The 20232-nt window shown below is 44.6% G+C and overlaps 1 protein-coding gene across 7 annotated transcripts in view; it reads right to left on the bottom strand.

Annotated features, from left to right (window-relative positions):
- Positions 1-1937: 1937 nt before the first annotated feature.
- LOC6539423 (serine-rich adhesin for platelets) overlaps positions 1938-20232 on the bottom strand; it is a 48647-nt gene continuing 30352 nt past the window's right edge. For 2 of the 7 annotated variants that reach the window (XM_039374895.2, XM_039374896.2), the window contains 12 exons: positions 9822-10028; positions 7830-8438; positions 7056-7153; positions 6895-6989; positions 6694-6815; positions 6019-6396; positions 5726-5953; positions 5319-5663; positions 4522-5194; positions 4243-4414; positions 3296-3400; positions 1938-2970 (listed from right to left, as the gene is read on the bottom strand). In XM_039374895.2, the coding sequence (XP_039230829.1) occupies positions 2652-2970; positions 3296-3400; positions 4243-4414; positions 4522-5194; positions 5319-5663; positions 5726-5953; positions 6019-6396; positions 6694-6815; positions 6895-6989; positions 7056-7153; positions 7830-8438; positions 9822-10028 (3351 nt within the window). In that variant the 3' untranslated portion in view covers positions 1938-2651. Of the gene's footprint in view, positions 2971-3295; positions 3401-4242; positions 4415-4521; positions 5195-5318; positions 5664-5725; positions 5954-6018; positions 6397-6693; positions 6816-6894; positions 6990-7055; positions 7154-7829; positions 8439-9821; positions 10029-13777; positions 15761-19894; positions 20150-20232 lie in introns of those variants that run through there. The other 5 variants (XM_002086268.4, XM_043207086.1, XM_043207087.1 and 2 more) reach the window with 5 other exon arrangements.

Genomic DNA, 20232 nt, shown 5'->3' with positions numbered 1-20232 from the left:
GGCTTTACTCTAAGCGTTTTAATCTACGTGAAATACGTTTAGAAGGGTAGTCACCACTGATTAACTTAGAAGGGGTATTTCTAGAACTGTATACTACGTTTAAATGTATTCCCTTTCAATTTCAGGTCCTCACGTATTAAGATTTATGGCCAAGCATATATTATTATGGTTCCAAATATTCAAATGGCTTAATCAATAGTTTGACAACAACTTTGCAGAGAGTAATTGGATCAAAAAGTCAGGCCAATTAGTAAGGGCTGCTCCAATGACATTACTGTCCCGGCATGATGGTCCTCCATTTATCAAGTTGCATCCTTGGCTCAATGCCTCCTTCGATATCTATGGTTGGCTGCAGCTGCCGCAAAACTTTTTAATGGTTAAATAAGCGATGTTGTCCAGCGCAGTTGGCCCGATGTCACTGGAGAAACACTGATTTTGTACGTATTTGGGCACTTTCGGTTGGTAATTGGTTTTAAATGTCATTTGTATAACTCGAGAAAGTGAATTAATCCGCGAAAAGGGCAGCTGCGCTTTCGCCAATAATAAATAAATGCGAGGTTATAGGTTACTCACCATGTTTGAAATGAAATAAAAACGCAGGGTACTGGTTGTTTACATTACAAATAATTTTGATATTTATTGTTCAAGCGTGTAAATAAAGCTTTCTTGCACTTTACTCTTTGTTTTTGTTTTTGGTTTTGGTTTTGCTTTTGTTTTGGTTTTTATTCCTTTGTAAATAAATTGCAAATAGATATAGTTGCAATAACATTTAAGTTCAACTTCTAAGTACCACGTACTATATTACTATATTATGTATGCATATACTCCGCGGATGATTCCGAGGAGAAGATAAGATATTTGTACACGAATGTATATCGTTACGGGTTAATATGGCTAAAATACGATCTCAGCTCTACGCAGCCCTATATATTGGTAAGTATTCGTACATAAAAATACAGTTAACACTTTGTATTGCGGTTGTATATCGTAAGCTTTGTGCCACCTACGCGTCTCGTTTCCCCAAAAAGTACACATTTTACCATATACATTTATATAAATATAGTCCCTATTCGTAAATGGGGTGTATATGTATTCGTTTGTCTCTCTATATGTAATTTAGAACTTATGTCACGCTTTCCCGTTGATAATATGTACAAATCGTTTGGCCAAACATCGCGGATTGCAAATCCAAGCCTCACTGTGTAGTCCCTTAAATCAAAACTGATTCCGAAGGAAGAACAATATCTATATCTTATTTTACTTTCCAATATGTTACGGTATCTTAGCTCGAAGAACATGCTTTTTAATCTCACAGTTGTAAAGTTTATAAAGTGATTTGGAAAATTATATCAAAGCATCAAAGAACTATATGGTTGATTTAGTAACGCTAGTCAACAGGGATTTTAAAATTTAACTAGAGCTTTCTAAACCTACGTTTTCCGCAAACTCAAATAAAGCAGTATCACCCATATCCATATAGCTTAACAGACGGATAATAATCCAGATTTGGAAATCCATTTTGTGTTACTTCAATAAATCGTGTTAAATTGTGTTCTTTTGCTTTTACCACTTAAGTTTTGTGGAAGAAGACTGCAGGATACTTAATTTTGCTTTTTAAGTAAACAATATAAACTATACATCCTTTGGCCGAAGATCGGCTAATACTCTATATTGGTATACAAACTTTTCCGTTACAATAATTTCGAGCTACTTTAGTTTCCTATCCAAAGAAATGAGAACTGAGGAATACCATTTGTAATACATAAATCAGTTGTATTTTAATTTGAATACGTCTGAGCCAGCAGAAAGATAAGTGTAGATTACAACATAAAATCACGTATAAAAAATTAATTTTTTGTCACATTTTAAATTAGAAAAACATGGTCTATAATACATGCACACAACAATAGGCAGCCAGTAAGATATATTTAAATATATTCTGTTTATTCTGTTTTATTTAGACCGTAACATTTGATTTAACTACTCAAGGAAAGTAACGACTTACATCAATAGTACAGTAGTAAGTTATTCATAAAGCTTGTGATCAATCTAGGTATGTTTCTGTATATATGGCATTCGCACTATGCGTATTCTATGGTAACAAGTACATCTAACTTTAGTTTGGATTAACTTTATTTGTCTTCATATCGTTATGGGAAGATTAAAACGGCGAATGTGCGGAGCGTTGTGTTCTGAAATGTAATCTCGCCAAGGCTGGGGACTCAGTGGAGAGTCAGTTATGGAATGTATAAAAGTTCAATATCAGCTTTGGACCCAAAAGTGCAGTTTTCACGTTACAAGCTCACGATGTCCTACAAGCTCATGAAATCCTAATTGAATATTCGGAAAGTCGCCTCTGATCACGCACTGGATTATATTGCATTTTAAGTAGGTTTTCAAAAGGGGAACTATTCATTTATTATCTTGTCCTGTGTATTCCATTTCTTTCTCTAATGATCACACTAATCTGAATCAAGTTAATTAATCGATGGTAATATCTCTAGATCTGTCTTTAAATTTGTGCTAATGCGAGCGGGAATCAAGGGCGATTTTCCAAATGTATCTTGTATATAAAGTTTATCTATGTAGTGTGTGGCGGACATATGGGTAAGTACATTCCGTGGGTATGAGTTCCGGCCAACCCGTCCTCATCAGACGTCCGTTTCGGTGCTCGACTGGTTGTGAATGGAGGTGGGCAGAGGCGCCTGGTGGGAGAACTGCTTCTGCAGCGGGGGCGGTGGCTGACTGGGACCTTGACCCTCATCCGTGTTTGTGGGCAGCAGCAGGGGCAGCGATTTCTGCATGCACACCACTCCCGGCGACTGGTACTGCGATCTGGGGCTGGGCGGCGTGGGCGTGGCCGGGATCTGGTGCCAGTTAATACTGTTCTGGGAGGTTATGTTCCGGGTCTTGCGCAGCGGCGGATTCTTCGTCGACGTGGAGAAGGCCATCCCACGGCGCAGGGGAACTCTACAGGAGCCACGGAGACAACAGGACGAAGGACACGCATTAGCAACGGTGGGTTGGTTAGTCGATGGCAAGGCGGCGGTCACATGACGATTGCGATGAGGCGCAGGATGTGGGTTATGAGATCGGGATCGATCGATTTCAGGACGATGCACAAGAGGATAAACGACAGGTCGCAACGTTATACATATTTTGTATTTGTTGTTTGTTTTTTTGTTTTTGGTTTGTTGTTGGCGGGGAAGGACGACAAAGACAGAGGTTATACACGGGATACACACAATCAGACGTGGCACTTGGGGAACTCTAATCTCTACAGAGAGACACTCACCTCGTTGGGCTCGGTGGCGGGTAGGAAATGCCGCGGTGGCTGGGCGACAACAACATGTTGCCCGAGTGGCTCGTCGTGGAGCCGGGCACGAGTAGAGTATTGTTACTACAAGTAGGACAAAGGTTATACTGTAAAGAGCACAGGCTGGCGGATTTGGATCCGGTGTCGGAGTTGGGGAAGCGGAAACTCAAGCGGTGGGCAGTGGGCGTTGGCGGTAAAAGAATAAACGGCGTGCTGCAAGCAGCAATCACAAGAAACAAAAGATAAAAATAATCATAGCTGCGGAAACCGAAGTATGAAATACCCTTTCTTTTCACCAAGTTTAGTGGAGTAAACATTCCACGTGCGATACTGTTTAACGCTTCTTTCAGGAGTCGGTTAAAAGTTGACTTAGATCGCAAAGCGGAATAAGACTCAATTATTAAAGGCGTTAGATTCACAATAAACGAACCTTTTCAGAAACTCATGTTCTGGGTTATATTTTTAGGTTACACCTAAAAATATCCTCGAAAAGGGTATTTTATATCTTGACATATTAAATCACAAATTATTATTAGAACAAATGATATTGGGTGTGGCAGGTGGTAATTAGTCATGAATCCAAGTCGTACAGTTTACAATAAAATGTTTATTTTCTTGCTTTTTTTTTAATATATAAAATATGACTACAGTGGATACTAGCTAAAAACAGTGTATAAATATGATGACTTAATGTAGAGTATGGTACAACATAAACAGAGTGAAACCGATCCCTGGGAACGCTCACACATGACTGGACAGGGATCTGAACTGGTGATCTGGTGGTCTGGTAATCTTGGGATCTGGTGGTCTATGATAGTGGTTTGGTGGTGTGTGCTAGCTTGGTTTTGTTAAAAGCTGGTCATGATCAGTGGCGGTTGTGGTGTTGGTGGTGGTGATGGTAATGGTGCACCCTCTACGCAACTTACGTGTGGCTGTGATGCATGTTCAGGTTGGGCAGGCTCTGGCCCAGATGGTTCATTGGCTGCACGGAGAGCGTGTTCGCCGACTTGGAGCCCATCTGGCCGATGATGCCCATCTTGGCCTTGTGCAGACCACTGATCAATTGCTGCTTGCCCTTTAGGTTCACTCCGTGGTTGCCTGTCATTGTGAGAAGTTACGAAAATATATATAAGTTAGTAATTGTTTTATTTCTAGACCTTAGAAGTTTCCTAAAGATACATATAGGCAGGCTTCAGATGACTCACCTGTCATTATGCTGGAGCCCTCGTCGCTGGACACCGAGTTTGTCTTTTCAAAGTCGACGGATATGTTGCGGGAGTCGTTCCACTCGACGCTGCCGCTGTGGCTGTTGTTCGCACTGGAGACGTGGCTGCAGATGGAGGAGTTCATCGGTGACTTGCGGACGCCAAGGGAATCGGCGGTGCCGCCGCTTGTGGCACTCCCACCGAACCGGAAGCTGTCGCCGCCGCCCACTGTTCCACTTCCGCTGCCACCACCGCCTCCGCGCTTCAGTCTTTGGTAGATCGTCTTGGCCCGCCACAGGGCGTCGTACCAGTTCTTGGCCTCGGTGCACTGCAGCGTAAACGCCGTGGTGGCCACCTGGAACTCATTGAGGTACACGCAATTCAGTGTGTTGTTCGGCGCCAGCTGAACAATTAGCTGGTCGGTAAGGTACGGCTGCCGGATGACCTTTAGAGCGCCTAGTCCCCGCTTGGCGATCGTCTTGCACACCAGGAGTAGATCCGTGAGCAGGAAGCAGTGCACATCGGACTTGCCGAGGTTGTCCTTGAACTTGTGATCGCCCTCCATGAACAGGTGGCGCACATGGTAGGCCGGGCATCCACGCATCGGAGCACAGAGGTCAAACATCTGGCTGTGGTGCTTGATCAGCTTGTCCAGCATCTCGTTGTTGGTGTCCTGCAAGAATTGGGGAAAAAAGTAGATAAGCTATGTTATTTAACCAGCAATAATTCGAAGAAATAGGATAATGTATTGCAAACAAATCGCAGTCAGATAAATGAATAAAAGTCCTTTGACTCACCACCACGTCGTAGGACTCGATCCGCACCATCACGCCCTTGAGTCGCTCGTTCTCCTGCCGCATCGTCAAGTGGTTGTTCACACTGCTTACAAAGTTCTCCACGCTGTGCATCATGACGTCGATGGCCTCGATCTCCTCCACATCGCTCATGTGCTTCTTGATGGCCGCCAGGAGGAGGCTGTACTTGGTCAGTCGCTGCATGGGTCGCACCACAATGTCCGCGAGTCGCAGGCGGTTGCACATCTTCTGCGACTCGCACCACGCCAAGTAGGAGGTGAATAAGGCATTGTTATGGTTTAGCTCCTTGCAGTAGAACTGGCAGGTGCTCTGTTCCGCACAGTAGATCTGCAGAGGATTTCCCAGAGACATAAGTAACATAATTAAGAGTATTCGATTTTAGCACCCACCTTATATGGCGCAAAAATGGACGCGAAGGAAAGAAACCCCTCCTGAAAAAAAGCGCATCGCAGGGGCTCGTGGGTGATGACACTGTGTGCCACCATGGGATACAGCCACAGTGTCCAGAACTTGATGTTCGCCTCGCACACAGCCCTCACATTGGAGAACAATCGAGCTTGGTCCACGTCGATCAGCAGGCGTTCCTCCTGCACGGCCTCCAGACAGGCTAGGAACAACTGCAAATGCATCCACAGATCAGACGTACTACTTACGGGAAAGGTTTCAAAGAGTAACCACTCACATCAGTCACTGTTTGCAGGGCGTGAATGTAGTAGACCTCGGTGGTAACCAGCTCCCAAATGGCCGTTTGGATCTTGACCTCCGACTCGCTCATCGAATCGCTATGTACAAAGTCCCGCCACGATTTGTGCATATCCTGCAGATAGGCCAGTGAGTTGCCCAGGTCCGGATGATCGAAGTTCATGCTGTCAGCCCGCTGGGGCACTCCGTTCTTGGCATAGCTGTTCAGCAACTCGCACAGCTGGCTCTGCTGGGGATTCTTGATTCCGAATATGGAAGACCACCGTTGCTTGATCTGCTTTCCGGGCGCCACTCCCGACTCGCTGGTCTCCTCGGTGGAGACGGAGGGCAGGAGTCGGGGCGGAGGTTGTCGTGAGCCCTGTGATTGACGAGGTAAATGATACTTAAGAAAACATACACACATAACATTTTTGTAGCTACTTTAATAGAATTTGATAATGATTTAAGGAAAACGATGTCACATTCAAATTCAGTAGAATTTAAGCTCAAGCTTAAAGCGGTGATTTCCAGCATAATTGAACGACATTTTCATCCCAGAATATTGCATGGCAGGACCCTTTTCATTAGCTTTAATTTTATTTTACCCCTGGTAAGTTAACCTACTCTGGTGTTCCCACAAAGTATGAAACCCATCCCGTTTCTGGGTAAAACTTACAAAGGAAGCTGCCTTCTGCAGGGGCTTGCGGTTGCTGCCTCGTTCTGTGATGCAGAGATGGTGTCCCGCCAGGCTCTCCACATCGGTCTGCTCATCCACGGAAACGGGCAGGAGCGAAGGACCTTGCGGGGGAAAACGTAAGAGGGGGAAAAAAGCTCAAAATGTTGAAGAATCCAAGGGAGCTCAATCTACACGTCATACCTGCATCTAAAAAACTGGGTGTGGGATTATTGTCCGTAATGGTGATTTGTGTAAAGCTGAGGTTCCGCCTACGCAGGGCGTGGCTGAGTGCGTTACTAAAAGTGTGACCGATTTTAAATCATTACTACATTTATCAGGATGCGCATTATCTAGGGACTCACAGTAGTGTCACGCCTTTGGTCGCCGGAATAAACTCCTCATCGGGATGCTGCGACGAGTCCAAGCAGAATGACACGGAGAAGAACTCGGAACTGGATACCTAAACAAATGAATGGTATGGCATTAAGTGGGCGAATAAGACATTACGTTGATGCAGCACCCAATCTGTAAATTCACGGACCGACCCAAAAATAGGACCTTTCAATCTAGCTCTCGAAAAGGCCACAAAGAGATGCACTGACAAAAATTACTAGCGACCGCCTACCGCCTCAAAGCACTCTCTTTGATGGCCCTCCGAAGTGTGAAGATTGCATCTTGGAGGATTGGAGGTCGCGTGGGGATGGGATGTTGGTGATTCTGTATCCCATCCGCCCACAAAAACTACTGCAAATAAAAGCAAACATCAAGAAATATTCTCCGGGTTTGTGTTGGTCGGAAACGAGGCGGAATTCTTGCTCGGCAAGTGACAAAGAAGCGGTGGCAGTGGAAAACCAGTGGAAAAGGAAAATGGGAAAAGGAAAGGATAGCTGGAAAACTTCTAGAACAACTTTTGCTGATTACGGCGACAAGGCAAATAAAGAATAAAGAATTAAAAATGTATCTTCCCGCCCCATCCAACAGTTGCCACCATCACCAAGCATAATTCGCCATCCTTAACTGCGGCTTTTTTTCTCGCTGGGGTGACAAGCCCTTCTGATTGTGCAGCCATTTGGATTTGTTTGTCTTTTGACCAGGTGAATCAGGGGCTCCAGTTGATTCACTTGATACCCACTCACCTCGCTGCGCGTCAGCAGTGGCTTCTTGCGCTTCATGAACGAGGATTTCTTTTTCACCGTCGAACCGGAGGACGAGGTGCAGCCCACCGGGGAGGTTAGACCAACACCACCACCACCACCACCACCACCACCACTTCCACCTCCACATCCACCTCCGCCCAAGGTCGCGGCTGTGGCACTGTGGGGACTAAGCGTCGAGGACGAGGATGTGGCCGCCGCCTCGCCAGCACACTGAAAGTGTTTGGAGGAGGGTATCGCATGAGTTGACGTGGTAGAGGTGGAGGTGGAGGTGGAGGTGAAGGTGGTGGTGCAAGTGTGGCCGGTGGCGCCGGCGGTGCTGACGCTGCCAGTAGGTTGCTGATGATGGTGGTGGTGGTGGTGGTGCTGGTGGTGGTGGAAGGATCCGGCACTGGGGTGACCGGTACCAAAGCAGGACGAGCTGGCCGTCTTCGTGGTTTCATCGAGAGTGGGCGAGAGCATCAGCGAAGGCATCCGCCGCACGATCTGCGGTGCCTGCGTGTAAATAGTGGGTGGGTGGTGCGGTGGGGTGTGCGAGGGTAGTGGTGCCGAGGGTGACAGGCAACCGCCCGCTCGTTCACCCTTTTCAGTCTGAGATTTTATTTTTTTTATTGTATTATTTTTTTTGGGTATCGGCGGGGTGTTTCAGGGTTCAGCAAACAAGTAAAAACCAAAGTTTATTAAGCCCGTTTAGGTATTATATAGAGACAGTGAGAGGAAGAGGGAGATATAGATAAAAAGAAAGAGAGAGAGAGAGAACAGAGAGGGGAAGACAGATATTGTGAGCATATTTTGTCAGGTGATTACTTGGCAATGTACTCTATATGTAATATTGGATCTACTCCAGAGTGCAAATCTTCCAAATTCGCCCGATTGTTAAGCAAGACTACAAAACATGTCAAGCAAATATCAAAAGTGCAACACTAATATTAATAGTACTCTCATACTACAGAATAATTTCAACAAAAATATTTGTATTTTAGAGAGTTAGTTTTGCAATTGGCATTCAAATTCATTTCACACTATTATTTAATATCTGAAAAACAAACAATAGCCAAACGTTGACGAAAAAATAGTTTGGGAAAAAAAGCTTTTAAATCTAATAAAACTTGAACACCTTATTTAAGCAAAGGCTAGTTCGATTTACAACTTTGAACTATAAATTTAACGTAAAATTCAAAGAAAGAAGGTGAACATCGCAGAAAGTCACGTACGGCTTAAACAAAGTAACTAACAAGTACAAAAAGTTAGTGCAAAGTAAAAAACAACTGTCTGCGCTTAAATCAATAAAACCTTCACGAAGAGGAGAAGTGGTTTAAAAAAATTATAATTGACACAAATCAAAGACAGGCCAAAACAGCAAGCAAAGTAATTTGTTATCAATTTGCGAAAGGACTTTCACAGAAATAGCAAACTTACAGTGAAAACACACTACATGGTACACCTAACACACTACACACGGGATAACTAATCTAAAATCAAGAATTTCCAATGAAAGGTATAGAGAAATATTTGAACCAATATACAGATATGATATTATTGGAATTATGTAGGTCTTAAAGTTTCTAATTCAGTTTAAATTTCGAATTTTACGAAAAGTGTCACTTGTCCAAAAAGTAGGAACGGGAATAGCTAGATAGACGAACAAATAATGTTACTTAAATGTTCGTTCTGATTCGGTTACACCAGTTACTTTAAATTATACAATTTAATATATATTAAGCCATGGGAACAGGCGGGAGATGACTAGTTAATTAAAAAAAAATGAAAGTACTGCCAAGTGCTGCTTAAAGCCGAAGCTAGTTTGCTTTTCTGGTTGACCTCTTTTCGGCAATTCGAATTCTTGATTTTAAATCATAGTTTTTCTCGCAGTGCGCGCTGTCTAGCCAAGATGGATGTGCCGACTAAGTGGCCAAGTCCTAGCACTTGGCCGATGGTTTAGCATGAGCCCTCAGTCCCCTGACCCCCACTTACCACATTGGCCTGCCGGCCCAGCGATCCTGGGACTCCAGTGGTGGCGAACAGTCCGGATGTGGCGCTGGTGCTGCCTGTGCTGGCTGTGATGGCTGTAGTGGCGGTGGTGGCGGTGGTGATGCTGGTGGCCATTCCCGGAGGACCGTGCTGGCAGGCCACCACACCCGAGTCGAGGCCATCCAAGTGCGTGAGGCTCTTCGATTTCAGCTGTAACGGAAAGTGGAATCGAAATCTGTGAGTTTGGGTGCAATCATTGAAGCGTGAGACAGATATTCATAATTAAATTTTATTCGCGTTATTAAGGGCTTTTCACATATTGTTTTCACATGTTGACACCAGTTCCAATTCGGTTTCATTCAAATGAAGAGTGCAATTTTAATGTGTTGTGTTTTATGGTTTCATGAAGTTATTGCAATCAATATATAATATATGTCAAAAAATATATAAAGCAAGAGTAGGGTATACAAACAAATTTTAATTAAAAATACCATGTAAATTGTATCACAGCTTATAACCAGAGTAAATCTTCTAATAAATTTGGTGCAAAGAAACCGCGATGACTGATTTATAACCAGAGCATAAATCTGATGGTAATCCAAATGTCGATGAGCTTAGCTTTTTGTTTTTATCTACTTTATAAGCTACAAAAAGCCATGCTGGACGTACTGCTGATACGCATTTGTATACATTAAGATCCTTACGGAAATGTATTGTGTTGCACGCGAAGACCTTCGTGGGCGAAACTGACTCAGTGCCATCAGGACAGCGCGTCCAGGGGATCCAAGAGCGTTGGAGCCACATCGAATTACTGAATACTGAATATACGCGCTTAATGCAGAGAATAATGTTTTGAATGCTTTTGGCGCCGGGCGTTGCAGGACAATGAAAAGTATTCAGACATTTGCCGGGCAAAAATAAATTGCTTGCGGCGGGGTGGCCAACTGGGTAATGTGGCAACTAGGCAACTTGGCACCTAGGCAACCGGGCATCTCGGCTGTGTCGATGGTGAACCACCAACGAAAAGATGCATCGAGAACAAAAAGATTGAGTCAGCGGGCGAGAGAGCCCTAGACGTGTCCTCGAAGGCTTCCTCCCTCGCCTAATGCACCGAGATTACATCAGTCAAGAGCCCCCAGCTGGCCAAGTGAGTGCGGACGTGGACCAAAGTCAGGGTCCGCCCCAAAGTCAATGCCTCGCCCACCGCCCATCAGCCTTCGTCCTTTGTTAAGGAGGCACTCACCCACCCGACTGCGATTTACACATCTCAGTGCCTCGGTTTAAATTGCGCTTAAGTTCACATTAACCGCTGCATGATGCAAGGGAGTACATTGTAGTCGCTCATCTCACGCCCAACTCGGATAAGTCGAACTGGGGATCTCGGATAGGAGATCCAGAAGGTTTTCTTCTGCTTACATAAGATAGAATAACTTTACTATAATATATTCCATCTGCAATCTGTTTTGTTGCGCTGGTTAATTACCACGGAAATTTCTGAAAACACTATTTCATATTTCCAGCTTTTTGGGATTTACTTCAATTGGACAGCTTAGCATTGCTGGATCGCCAGGAGGAGGATGGAGGATGGAGAATGGTGACCTCCTAACTCGAATGCATACTGCGGCATGCATGGCATCCAAGCTGCGAGAATTTTAGCTCCGGGCGGATGCCACTCAACCCCCTGGTGCCGCTATTCCCCCCCCCGGAACCCACGACCACCCAAGGATACGGGCGTTGGTCTATTATTCCTGCTGACGACAATATTTCACATTCTGTTTCGGCAATTTCCAGCTGGCGGCCCTCACCCGGCGACCGTTTGCCTTGCCCTTTACTTTGGTTTATGTTTTTGTTTCCGGTTATATTGTGAGTTGCCGCCCACTGCGGCTTGGCTTACTGTGGCAGGATTTGCTGAAGGATCGGGTATATTGGAATGGCGCAAACAGTATAAGATCAAAACGAAATAGCAAAAGATTAAAAAGAATTAGTATAAGATCCAAATTAAACAGTGCAAGGAAAATGCCATCTCTTAAATGATTTTATCAGATAATAGTACATAATTAATTATGATAAATATCCAATTCCATTAAGTGTACATGACCTATCCCAACAAAAAAGCTATATATTTCATACTAAACTAATACCATTTAAAAGTAGAGAATATCTTTGAGTTGTCATTGTCAAAAAAACACATTTTTCTTTGTGCCTCTCTCCTCTGTTGGCTTAGTTTGGCCTTTAGCTTCCCACACACAAAACAAAAAGTATTCATGAGCAATTTATACTCGTACTCGTAGTTTCCCATAAAATAAACACTCTTCATTGTGGAATCCGGGCTGAGGAAATAATGGTTCTGATTGTTTATACTGCGTAGCAAGAATGCAATGCGGCACTGCATAACTAACGGTTCTTGAGTGGATAAAATTAACTTACAATGTTACAAGCCCGATTATCTAATCACTTAAAGACTTCAACTCATGTGTTTCCATGTTAACAAGGCTGCTTAAAGGAGAGCAATCGAGATAAAGAAGGAAACTGGCTTTACACGGAAAATCACTTTACGATTTTACTCGGACAGCCTCAAAAATACTGTCCTGTGCTCAGACGTTTAAGAGCAAAATAAGTAGTGATTGCAAAGAAACTGCTAGGAATTCGAGTTTAATTGCAAGGATTCATGAGCATATATCAACAGAATTTAAGGCAATTAAGCTGTGACATTTATATACATCCAGTTATTTTTCCATAATTGCTTTCGCCTACGTGCATTCATTCAGTTTTCTTTGCCTTTGAGGAAAGCTGCCACTAATAGGATTAGATTTGGTAATAAACGTACAGATTATGATTACAAATGAGGAGTGGCATATTTAGATGAATAAGAGCTGACCATGAATGCCAGTTTCTACAAAAATATTTGTAAGAATCTGTGGTGGACTGATGATAATCAGAAGGAGAATCCACTTTCTGCCTGCAAAACAAGGCATTGCCCTGAGAAAAGAAGCATAGTTTTCACAGCGTTTTTCTGAGGCTTTCATGGAGATTTCATTCAGCATTGGAGCTTCTAAATCGCTGATGCAATTTATTGCTTGGCTGCACTGGCGCTAATGCCTCTAAATATCTTCCGGCGACAAATGTATGGAATGAATTCCCCCGCGCACATGAACACGCACGTTTGGCTTCTATACAATCACACTGCGTATACGCAATGTACGTAATATCTCTGTTAAAATATTTATGAAATCCGTGGAGGCCGCAGTCGTTATGACCATTCCATTGAGGCATTAAATCCATTGCCAAACTGAATTTATGTGCCACTTTACAAGCACTCGTTCAGGAATAATTTAGCTAATCACTTGATCTTATTCATCTTTTATATGTTAAATGACTGCAAATTAAAATGAAAAATTTAAATAGTAACTCTATCAACGCACTTTTCACACTAAGTTATGAATGATACATACTAACTAACTAACTTTTGTAACCAAGGTTAATTTGCCTTGTACTGTTTTAATTTTCCCAAAACAATAGTGTTTGTAAAAATAATATTTTTTTAAATGTTGTTTATGTTACTGAACTGCGAACTTGATGGCGAGGCTTGATGTAATAAAAACGACGATTTAACAACGTGCTTGAGAGTGCGTTAAATAATTAATAGGTGCTAAAGGATCTTTGGGGATGCTTGTCTTATGGATCCCAGGTGACGTAATGTCTGTAAATATACTTTTGCTGTTGTTCACGAGTAATGGTGTAATTGAATACCCCAACTTAAAACGCAAACAGGAAAACAGGAAAACGAAGCGTAAAACAGAGGGAAATAAAACAAAAATACGAGCGTATATAAGAGTGGAAATATGTTTATTCTCATTTCGCTAAGTAAACAGTAAACATTTGATTAGGCCCGCGCATAATTTGATGACCACCGCCTGCTCCTGATCACCATGTAATCCAGAAGTAATTTCAGGACTCACCTGCAGCTTGCTGTTGGGCGGCGAGACGACCAAGCAGATCTTCATGGTGGCCCGGAGGAACTCCTCGCGTTTTGTGCTAAGGTCAGGGGTCAAGGAGCCGGGCGAGGTCACCGCGGATTGTTTGTGCGGCGTCTTCTTCGGCGACGAGACGCTGGGCAGGAACGGATTCAAGCTCCGCACCAGACTGGCCGAGTTAAACTTGCCCGCACTGGATGCACCGCCGCCTCCATCATTGCTACTGGCGCCAGATGGAGGCGACGCCGAGGTGGCTCCACTCGGTGGAGCCTGCTGCTGCTGGTGGTGGAGCAGCCGGGTGGGTGAGTTCAGGCTGAAGAGCTTCCTTCGATGCCGACCTGGCGTGGAGGAGGAACTGGAAGCAGGACTGGGTGTGGGCCCAGGCGGCCCTCCTCCCTCGCTGTGCGTCGACTCCTGCGATCCTGCTCGACTGTAGGATGGCGTTGGCAGCTGGGCGGACCTACTGCCGGCCCTCGTTCCACAGCCATACTTCCCGTCCAGCTGCAGATCTTCCGTCGTGGACTCACCCTCCACGGCCCCATCCTCGCTGTAGGTGCTGTGATAGGTTCGCGCCGTGATCTCTGGCAGAAAGGGATTGTTGGGTGACGTCAGGGTGTATTGATAGTAGCCACCGCCGCCGCCACTGCTACTGGTCTCCACCGGCAGCGTGCCATCCGTCTCATCGGGCGTGCTCTCCTCGGGAAAGGAACCGCCCTGGAAGTCGTGGCCACCCACGCCACTGCTGCTGGAGAGATACGCACCCAGTTGCTCCCACTCACCGGAGGAGGAGTTGTGCGAGGACACCGTGAATCCCTCGTTCGAGTGACCCTGGCAACTCCTAGAGCTCTCGTTGCTGCTCTTAAAGAGGAAGTTCTGCAGCCTGGTCAAGCGGATGGAGCTGCTATCACTGGTCAAACTGCAGCTCCTACTGCTGTTCCCCGGAGCAGAGGAAGCATTTATGGTGATGGGCTGCTGGTCGCTTCGACTGCTATTTTGCGTCTCGAGACGACGTCTATCTTGGCTTTCGATGGGCACTGCTCCTGCACCTGTTACTTCGCCAGTTCCTCCTGTTCCATCGGCTCCAGCTCCCCCCGCTGATGTGCTCACCTCGCCACCCATGGAGGCCCAGTAGTAGACGCTGTTCTGGGAGCCACTTAGCTCGCCCAATTCGCAACTGCTCTCCAAGGAAGTGCTCGAATTGGTGGTGGCAACGCTGCTCAGGTGCTGATAGGCGTACTCCGGCGGCGTGCACTCGTCCGGACTGTCCAGCAGCAGGGCGGGATTGATGTGTCCACCAACACCCACGCCCACGCCCACTCCCAATCCCAGACCGGGCAAGTTTAAGTGGCTGAGGGCAAATGGCAGCCGGTTATTGTTGTCTGGGCGCAGAGTACTCGGAGGCGGTGGAGTGGCCCGACTCTTAGCCTTCAGTTCCTCCGGAGTCGGTTCCTGTCGCTTGATCTCCAAGGATCGATGGTCGCCGCGGCGGAAGGAGCGCCGCAAGCGCTCCGCGAACTTCGACTGCTTGGGCGGCTTGTCCTTGGGCGGTTTGTCCTTGGACCTGCCCAGCAGATTGGTCCTCTCAGTCTTGTCTTCCTTCTCGTGCTTCTCCAGGAGTTTCTCGTGCATATCCGTCGCCGGAATGGGGATCTCGACCTGGTCCAAAGCCACTGGGCGCTGGTTGCTGGCTAGTGTAATCGGTGGCGCCGCAAAGCCACCACCCATTACGGCCGCCCTTCGCCGTGGTGGTTGATCCTTCTCCGATTCGGTGGTTCACCCCAAGGGGTGGTCTTTAAATTAGCTGGTCCGTGGTTTGTTATTCACTAATTCGTTAATTTATGAAGCGTTGATTTCCCCAAGATACACATCGATATGTGTTTCCTTCTTAGTTTGACTAACACTAGGTGCGTTTAAAGCGATTTCGTAATAAGTATTGCTTATTCTATTATTTTAGCTTTTGTTGGCTTGCTGAAATTAAAGAAAGGATCGGAAATGGTTAGTTTTGTTGCATTTTATGTTTCAACTCTGATATCGATCGAGGAGTGTGTGTACAGAAAACTCAAAAAACATATGTCTATATGCGTTCTTTGTCATATATATTAGCCATTAGTTGGTTAGCAATTTAAATATTTTTGAAAACCAACCTCTTTCAGAAGCAACCCTAAAAAGAGTAATGCAAATAAGCACTTCCGAAGCAAATCAATTTAGGATAATCCATTCATTCATAATCCTCCAACGTTATTGCTATTTTTCGCCCTTCGATTTGTGTATGCAACCTTTAAAGTTTTCGGTTGTTATGGAAATTGGGAAAACGTGTTAGCATTTCAAATGAGACGGCGAGCTTGCCCCCGGGGTTTTTCACATAATTTTCCTTATCCTGGATGCGGATCCGGATGCGGATGCGGATGAAAAGCGATTGGCAATCGATGGAAAATACGAAAAGTTTAATCAATGTGCATATTTTGCTGTCAACCGATTGGCAAAACTGAATTAATCAGCCCGAATCGAAACCAATTTGGCGAGTCAAAGCTCAATGGTGATGCAGTTTCATTGGAATACTTAATTGGTGTAAAAAGTCCTAAGCTGAGGCCACTCAGAAAATGTTTAAATCTGTGCCTATTAAAAATATAAATATTAAGGATTTACAAATGCATTTATTCGATTGGCGTTTGTTTTCGGGTTCCCTTTCATTTTATCCTGTTTATCGATGTTTTTGCTGCTCTGTCACGTTCTGAACTCTAGCCATAATCGTACATTTGTATTCGCAACATAACTTTAAGATTTCTGCCTTTGAGGAAGAAGAGCCTTTGCCAAAACAACGATAAACAATTCCTGGGCCTACTTTACTGATTTACCTTTTTTTCTCTCTTTTTTTGGTTTAAGGGGGAAGAAAGGATGGTGAGCAAGCGAACTTTCTCATAAAACGGGCCCAAAAACTTTATTGTTATTAATATTATTTGCACATAAATATAACAGTAAATAAACATACAAAGTGCGTTTGTGGGGGGAGCCGCAGCACGAGAGTTGACAGCCAAGTTGCCCCTGGCTGTTGCAAATAAATCATTGCACACGCCTGGACGCCCCCCAAGCACGCAACGCACACGATGCCCCCAAATCCCGGGCCCTCCAAGTGGGTTTAACCAGCCATCCATGTATATTCGTATACGAGTGTATGGAGTAACTCGGCCAGCCAGCGGATATAAGCGACCGGTGTGTTTGCCTGTGTTTAGGCCAAAATAATGTATAATTAAGCTGGGCCAGGGAGCTCACCCAGACGGGTCCTTAATAAAGCCAACCATCTTTCATGCCACACACACATCGGGGGTGCTGACAGCTCAAGGGGCAAAAAGGAGGGGGCTGAGGAGTTGCCCTCGGTGGACAGGGATTACAGGCTGGCTCGGAGTGGGGGGCATATGGCAAGTTATTTTCAATTAAGTGTTCTTAACACGTTGCCTAATCGACAGACATGTTCCCCCGGGTCCTGGGAACAACGCCTCCTAATCACATTACTGCAAAACCAAAGGATCCGCACAAAAGGTCGAGCAAAAACAGTGACACGATGTGATTCCACCTACCCAAGGCTGCAGATTGGGTCTGGGAATTCGCCATTGGAAGTGGCCTGGTTTAAAGCGGCCTTTGGCACACAGATTTAAAATTGTACACCTTTAGTAAGACAAATAAGTGTTATATGAGATTTGCTCAATGAATAGTATGTTCTAATATACTGCTTTTAATATGAACAATAAGATAATCACTTAACCTCAATGGCACTCATTATATAAGCCACTGTATACGTTTTTAAAAATGCATAGGCAACTTAAAACACAAGCAAAAAGAATAGGTATTAGCATTTTAAATATTTCTCACCCCTTTCTAAATGGTCTATATCTACACTTCTGGGTGATAACTCCGAGCCTTTGGTAATAGAAAAGGAATAAACCAGCCGAGGAACCAGCAACCACCCTGCATAATTGCCGCCACCTCCTAAACCAATTTAAATATTCCGCCAGGACGAGGACGAGGAGGACAATTCCCTGGAGTGGGTTCAAAAAACACAACGTTGTATCACGGAAGGGCAAATCGCAGAACGTTTAAAGATAAGCGAGCATGTTGTTCGCCTCTCATTAAATTAAATTAAATGTGTGTCTTGCGATAAAATTTTATATTCAAGACCCCACTCCAGGAGGCGGGAAGGGAGGGGGGTTGAAATGGGTGGGAAGGGGGTTTTTTAGGTCGCTAGTGGGTTCGAGGCGCTTTTCAATTTCAGTGCAGCAACCAAATCCGTCCGCCACCACGCCACAAACAACAACTAGCCGCGAAGCTCCGTCATTTCCGCTGCCTGTCAGAGCAGCAACAATTTAATTTTTATTGTTATGATGTCATCAGCATAAGAACCAGCCCGTGCCATTTGCAGTGCCCCCAGAACCCCAGAGCCCAGAACACAGAACCCAGAACCCATGAGTCCCAGGCTGAAAGAGCCCAGTAACCAGAGCTCAGCACTAAGAACTCAGACCCCAGATTCCAGACATCCGTGTCCGAAGAAAGCTTCATTCTGGGTTCGCAGACGCCATCGGACGACGTGAATCACATACAAATTGGCGTGGCAGTGGCAGTGTGATGGAGTCCGAGAGCCCGCTAAAATAACACAACCACTATCCCCAGGACACCGGAGGAGCATCTTTTCACTTCAAGAGCGATTTATGCGCGAATTGTGCCCTTGGGCCACGCCTCGATTTACTCGAGCCGCTGACCAGCCACCGATGAAGTTCCAATTGGCCTGGTTCAACACCTCAAGTACAGGACAGCTTCCCTAAACTGAGAAGTTGGGATGTTGTAAAAGGAATTCACTATTAACTCCTCATACTGTTTCCACAAAAAAATGTAATTATTGCAGGTATTTGGAAGATAGTTTAGTAGATTTCCTTCTAAGATAGCTTTTCAAGATCGAATCAAATTAATGATAAAAAATAAAATTAATGTACGCTAGTTCATTAAATACAATTAAATAATAATCAAAGTAAATACATACGTTTATACACAAGTCAAATATAAGGAAATGATAGGAATAACAACAGATATAATGTTCAGTTTACGGAATAAGGACTGTATTCAGACCACCGCAGTGGGGACTTGGAATGAGTTGGAATTATGCCCCTGGCTGAAGGATCACATTATTACGATGCCTGCTTTTATGTGGCTGTGGTAATGTAACATTTTGCTGAGCAATCAAAAGGCGCAGCAAAGTTTCCGAGTTCGTCGGCGGGATTGGTATGGGATTGCGGAGGAGGAAAACGAGGGGGATGAACCGCATCCGACGGCTGAGCCCACCTGGCCAACTTGCAGCCGGAGTTTGATCGATAAACCAAGCCAGACCCGAACTCAAACCCAACCCACACGCAACCCCGAAACCAAACTCAAACCAAATCCAAGCCAACCAGAGCGAATCGAGGTCCCTCGCAAACTGAGGCAGCTGAATCCGGAGCTCAATCGAGAGGCCCGTGTCAGTGGCAAAGTTTAATCTTTGATGCCGGCGACACATTGGGCCCAAATTGATTTTTAAAGTTATCAGAGAGCCAGCCAGTGATTTATGCAAAGAGGATAGCGCAACTTTCGCCTTGGGCTTTGTCTTAACAAAACGGGTCAGAGTGCAAAGTGCAAAATCGAAACAAAAACACAACTTGAAGCCACGCAAAAGTGAAACAATGCCCATCCATCATTCCGCTATCAAGGGATTCAACGGCGAAAAATAATATCAAATCACTTTTAGTTTCTCGAATCTTAGCCTTATTGTTTTACAAAAGCAATTGAAGGGGTCGTTTAAATACTCTTTTCTGTGATGGTAAAGGATATATTCGCAATTAATACAATGATATCTGCACTTATGAGAATTATTTTACTGAAGGAAATGAAATTGTTTCTAATTACCTAAAATATTCAAATTTTAACTATCTCCTGCACTTTGGTACCTAATTAATTTCAACCCTTTAGTTTTTAATAAGAAAAAGCGTTTTCAAAACTAAATTAAAAATGTAAACTGGGAAGAATGGACAATTTTCTCTCGGTGCACCCACTCCTCGATTATTGTCAGCGGCACCTACTCACCTGGGTTGGTTCATTAATAGGACCTCTGCGATTCTGATTCTGATTGTGATTCCAATTCCGATTTCGATGCCGATTTTTGTTTCTTTCTTTTTCGAGTCCTCTTCCTTTTGTCGAGTCTTGGTTGCTGCTGTTTCTTCTGGCCCCCGCCGTACATTTATTTTAGCAATTTGTTTGCCTCTCGGTTGGTTTGTTTGTCTGCCTGTTTGTTTGTTTCTTCCTTTGCTGTTGGTTGTTTGTCTCCTGCTCGGTTTGTTAGCTCAGCCCACACACCTAAACACTCGCGTAAAGTACTTGGGCACAGTATCCGTATTCGTATCTCTTTCCCTATCCCTATCCCT

This window comes from Drosophila yakuba, chromosome 3L, assembly GCF_016746365.2.
Source record: "Drosophila yakuba strain Tai18E2 chromosome 3L, Prin_Dyak_Tai18E2_2.1, whole genome shotgun sequence".
NCBI classification, from domain to species: Eukaryota; Metazoa; Arthropoda; class Insecta; order Diptera; family Drosophilidae; genus Drosophila; species Drosophila yakuba.
The sequence above is the reverse complement of the archived record's forward strand: the minus strand, read 5'-3'. Positions and strand labels throughout refer to the sequence as shown.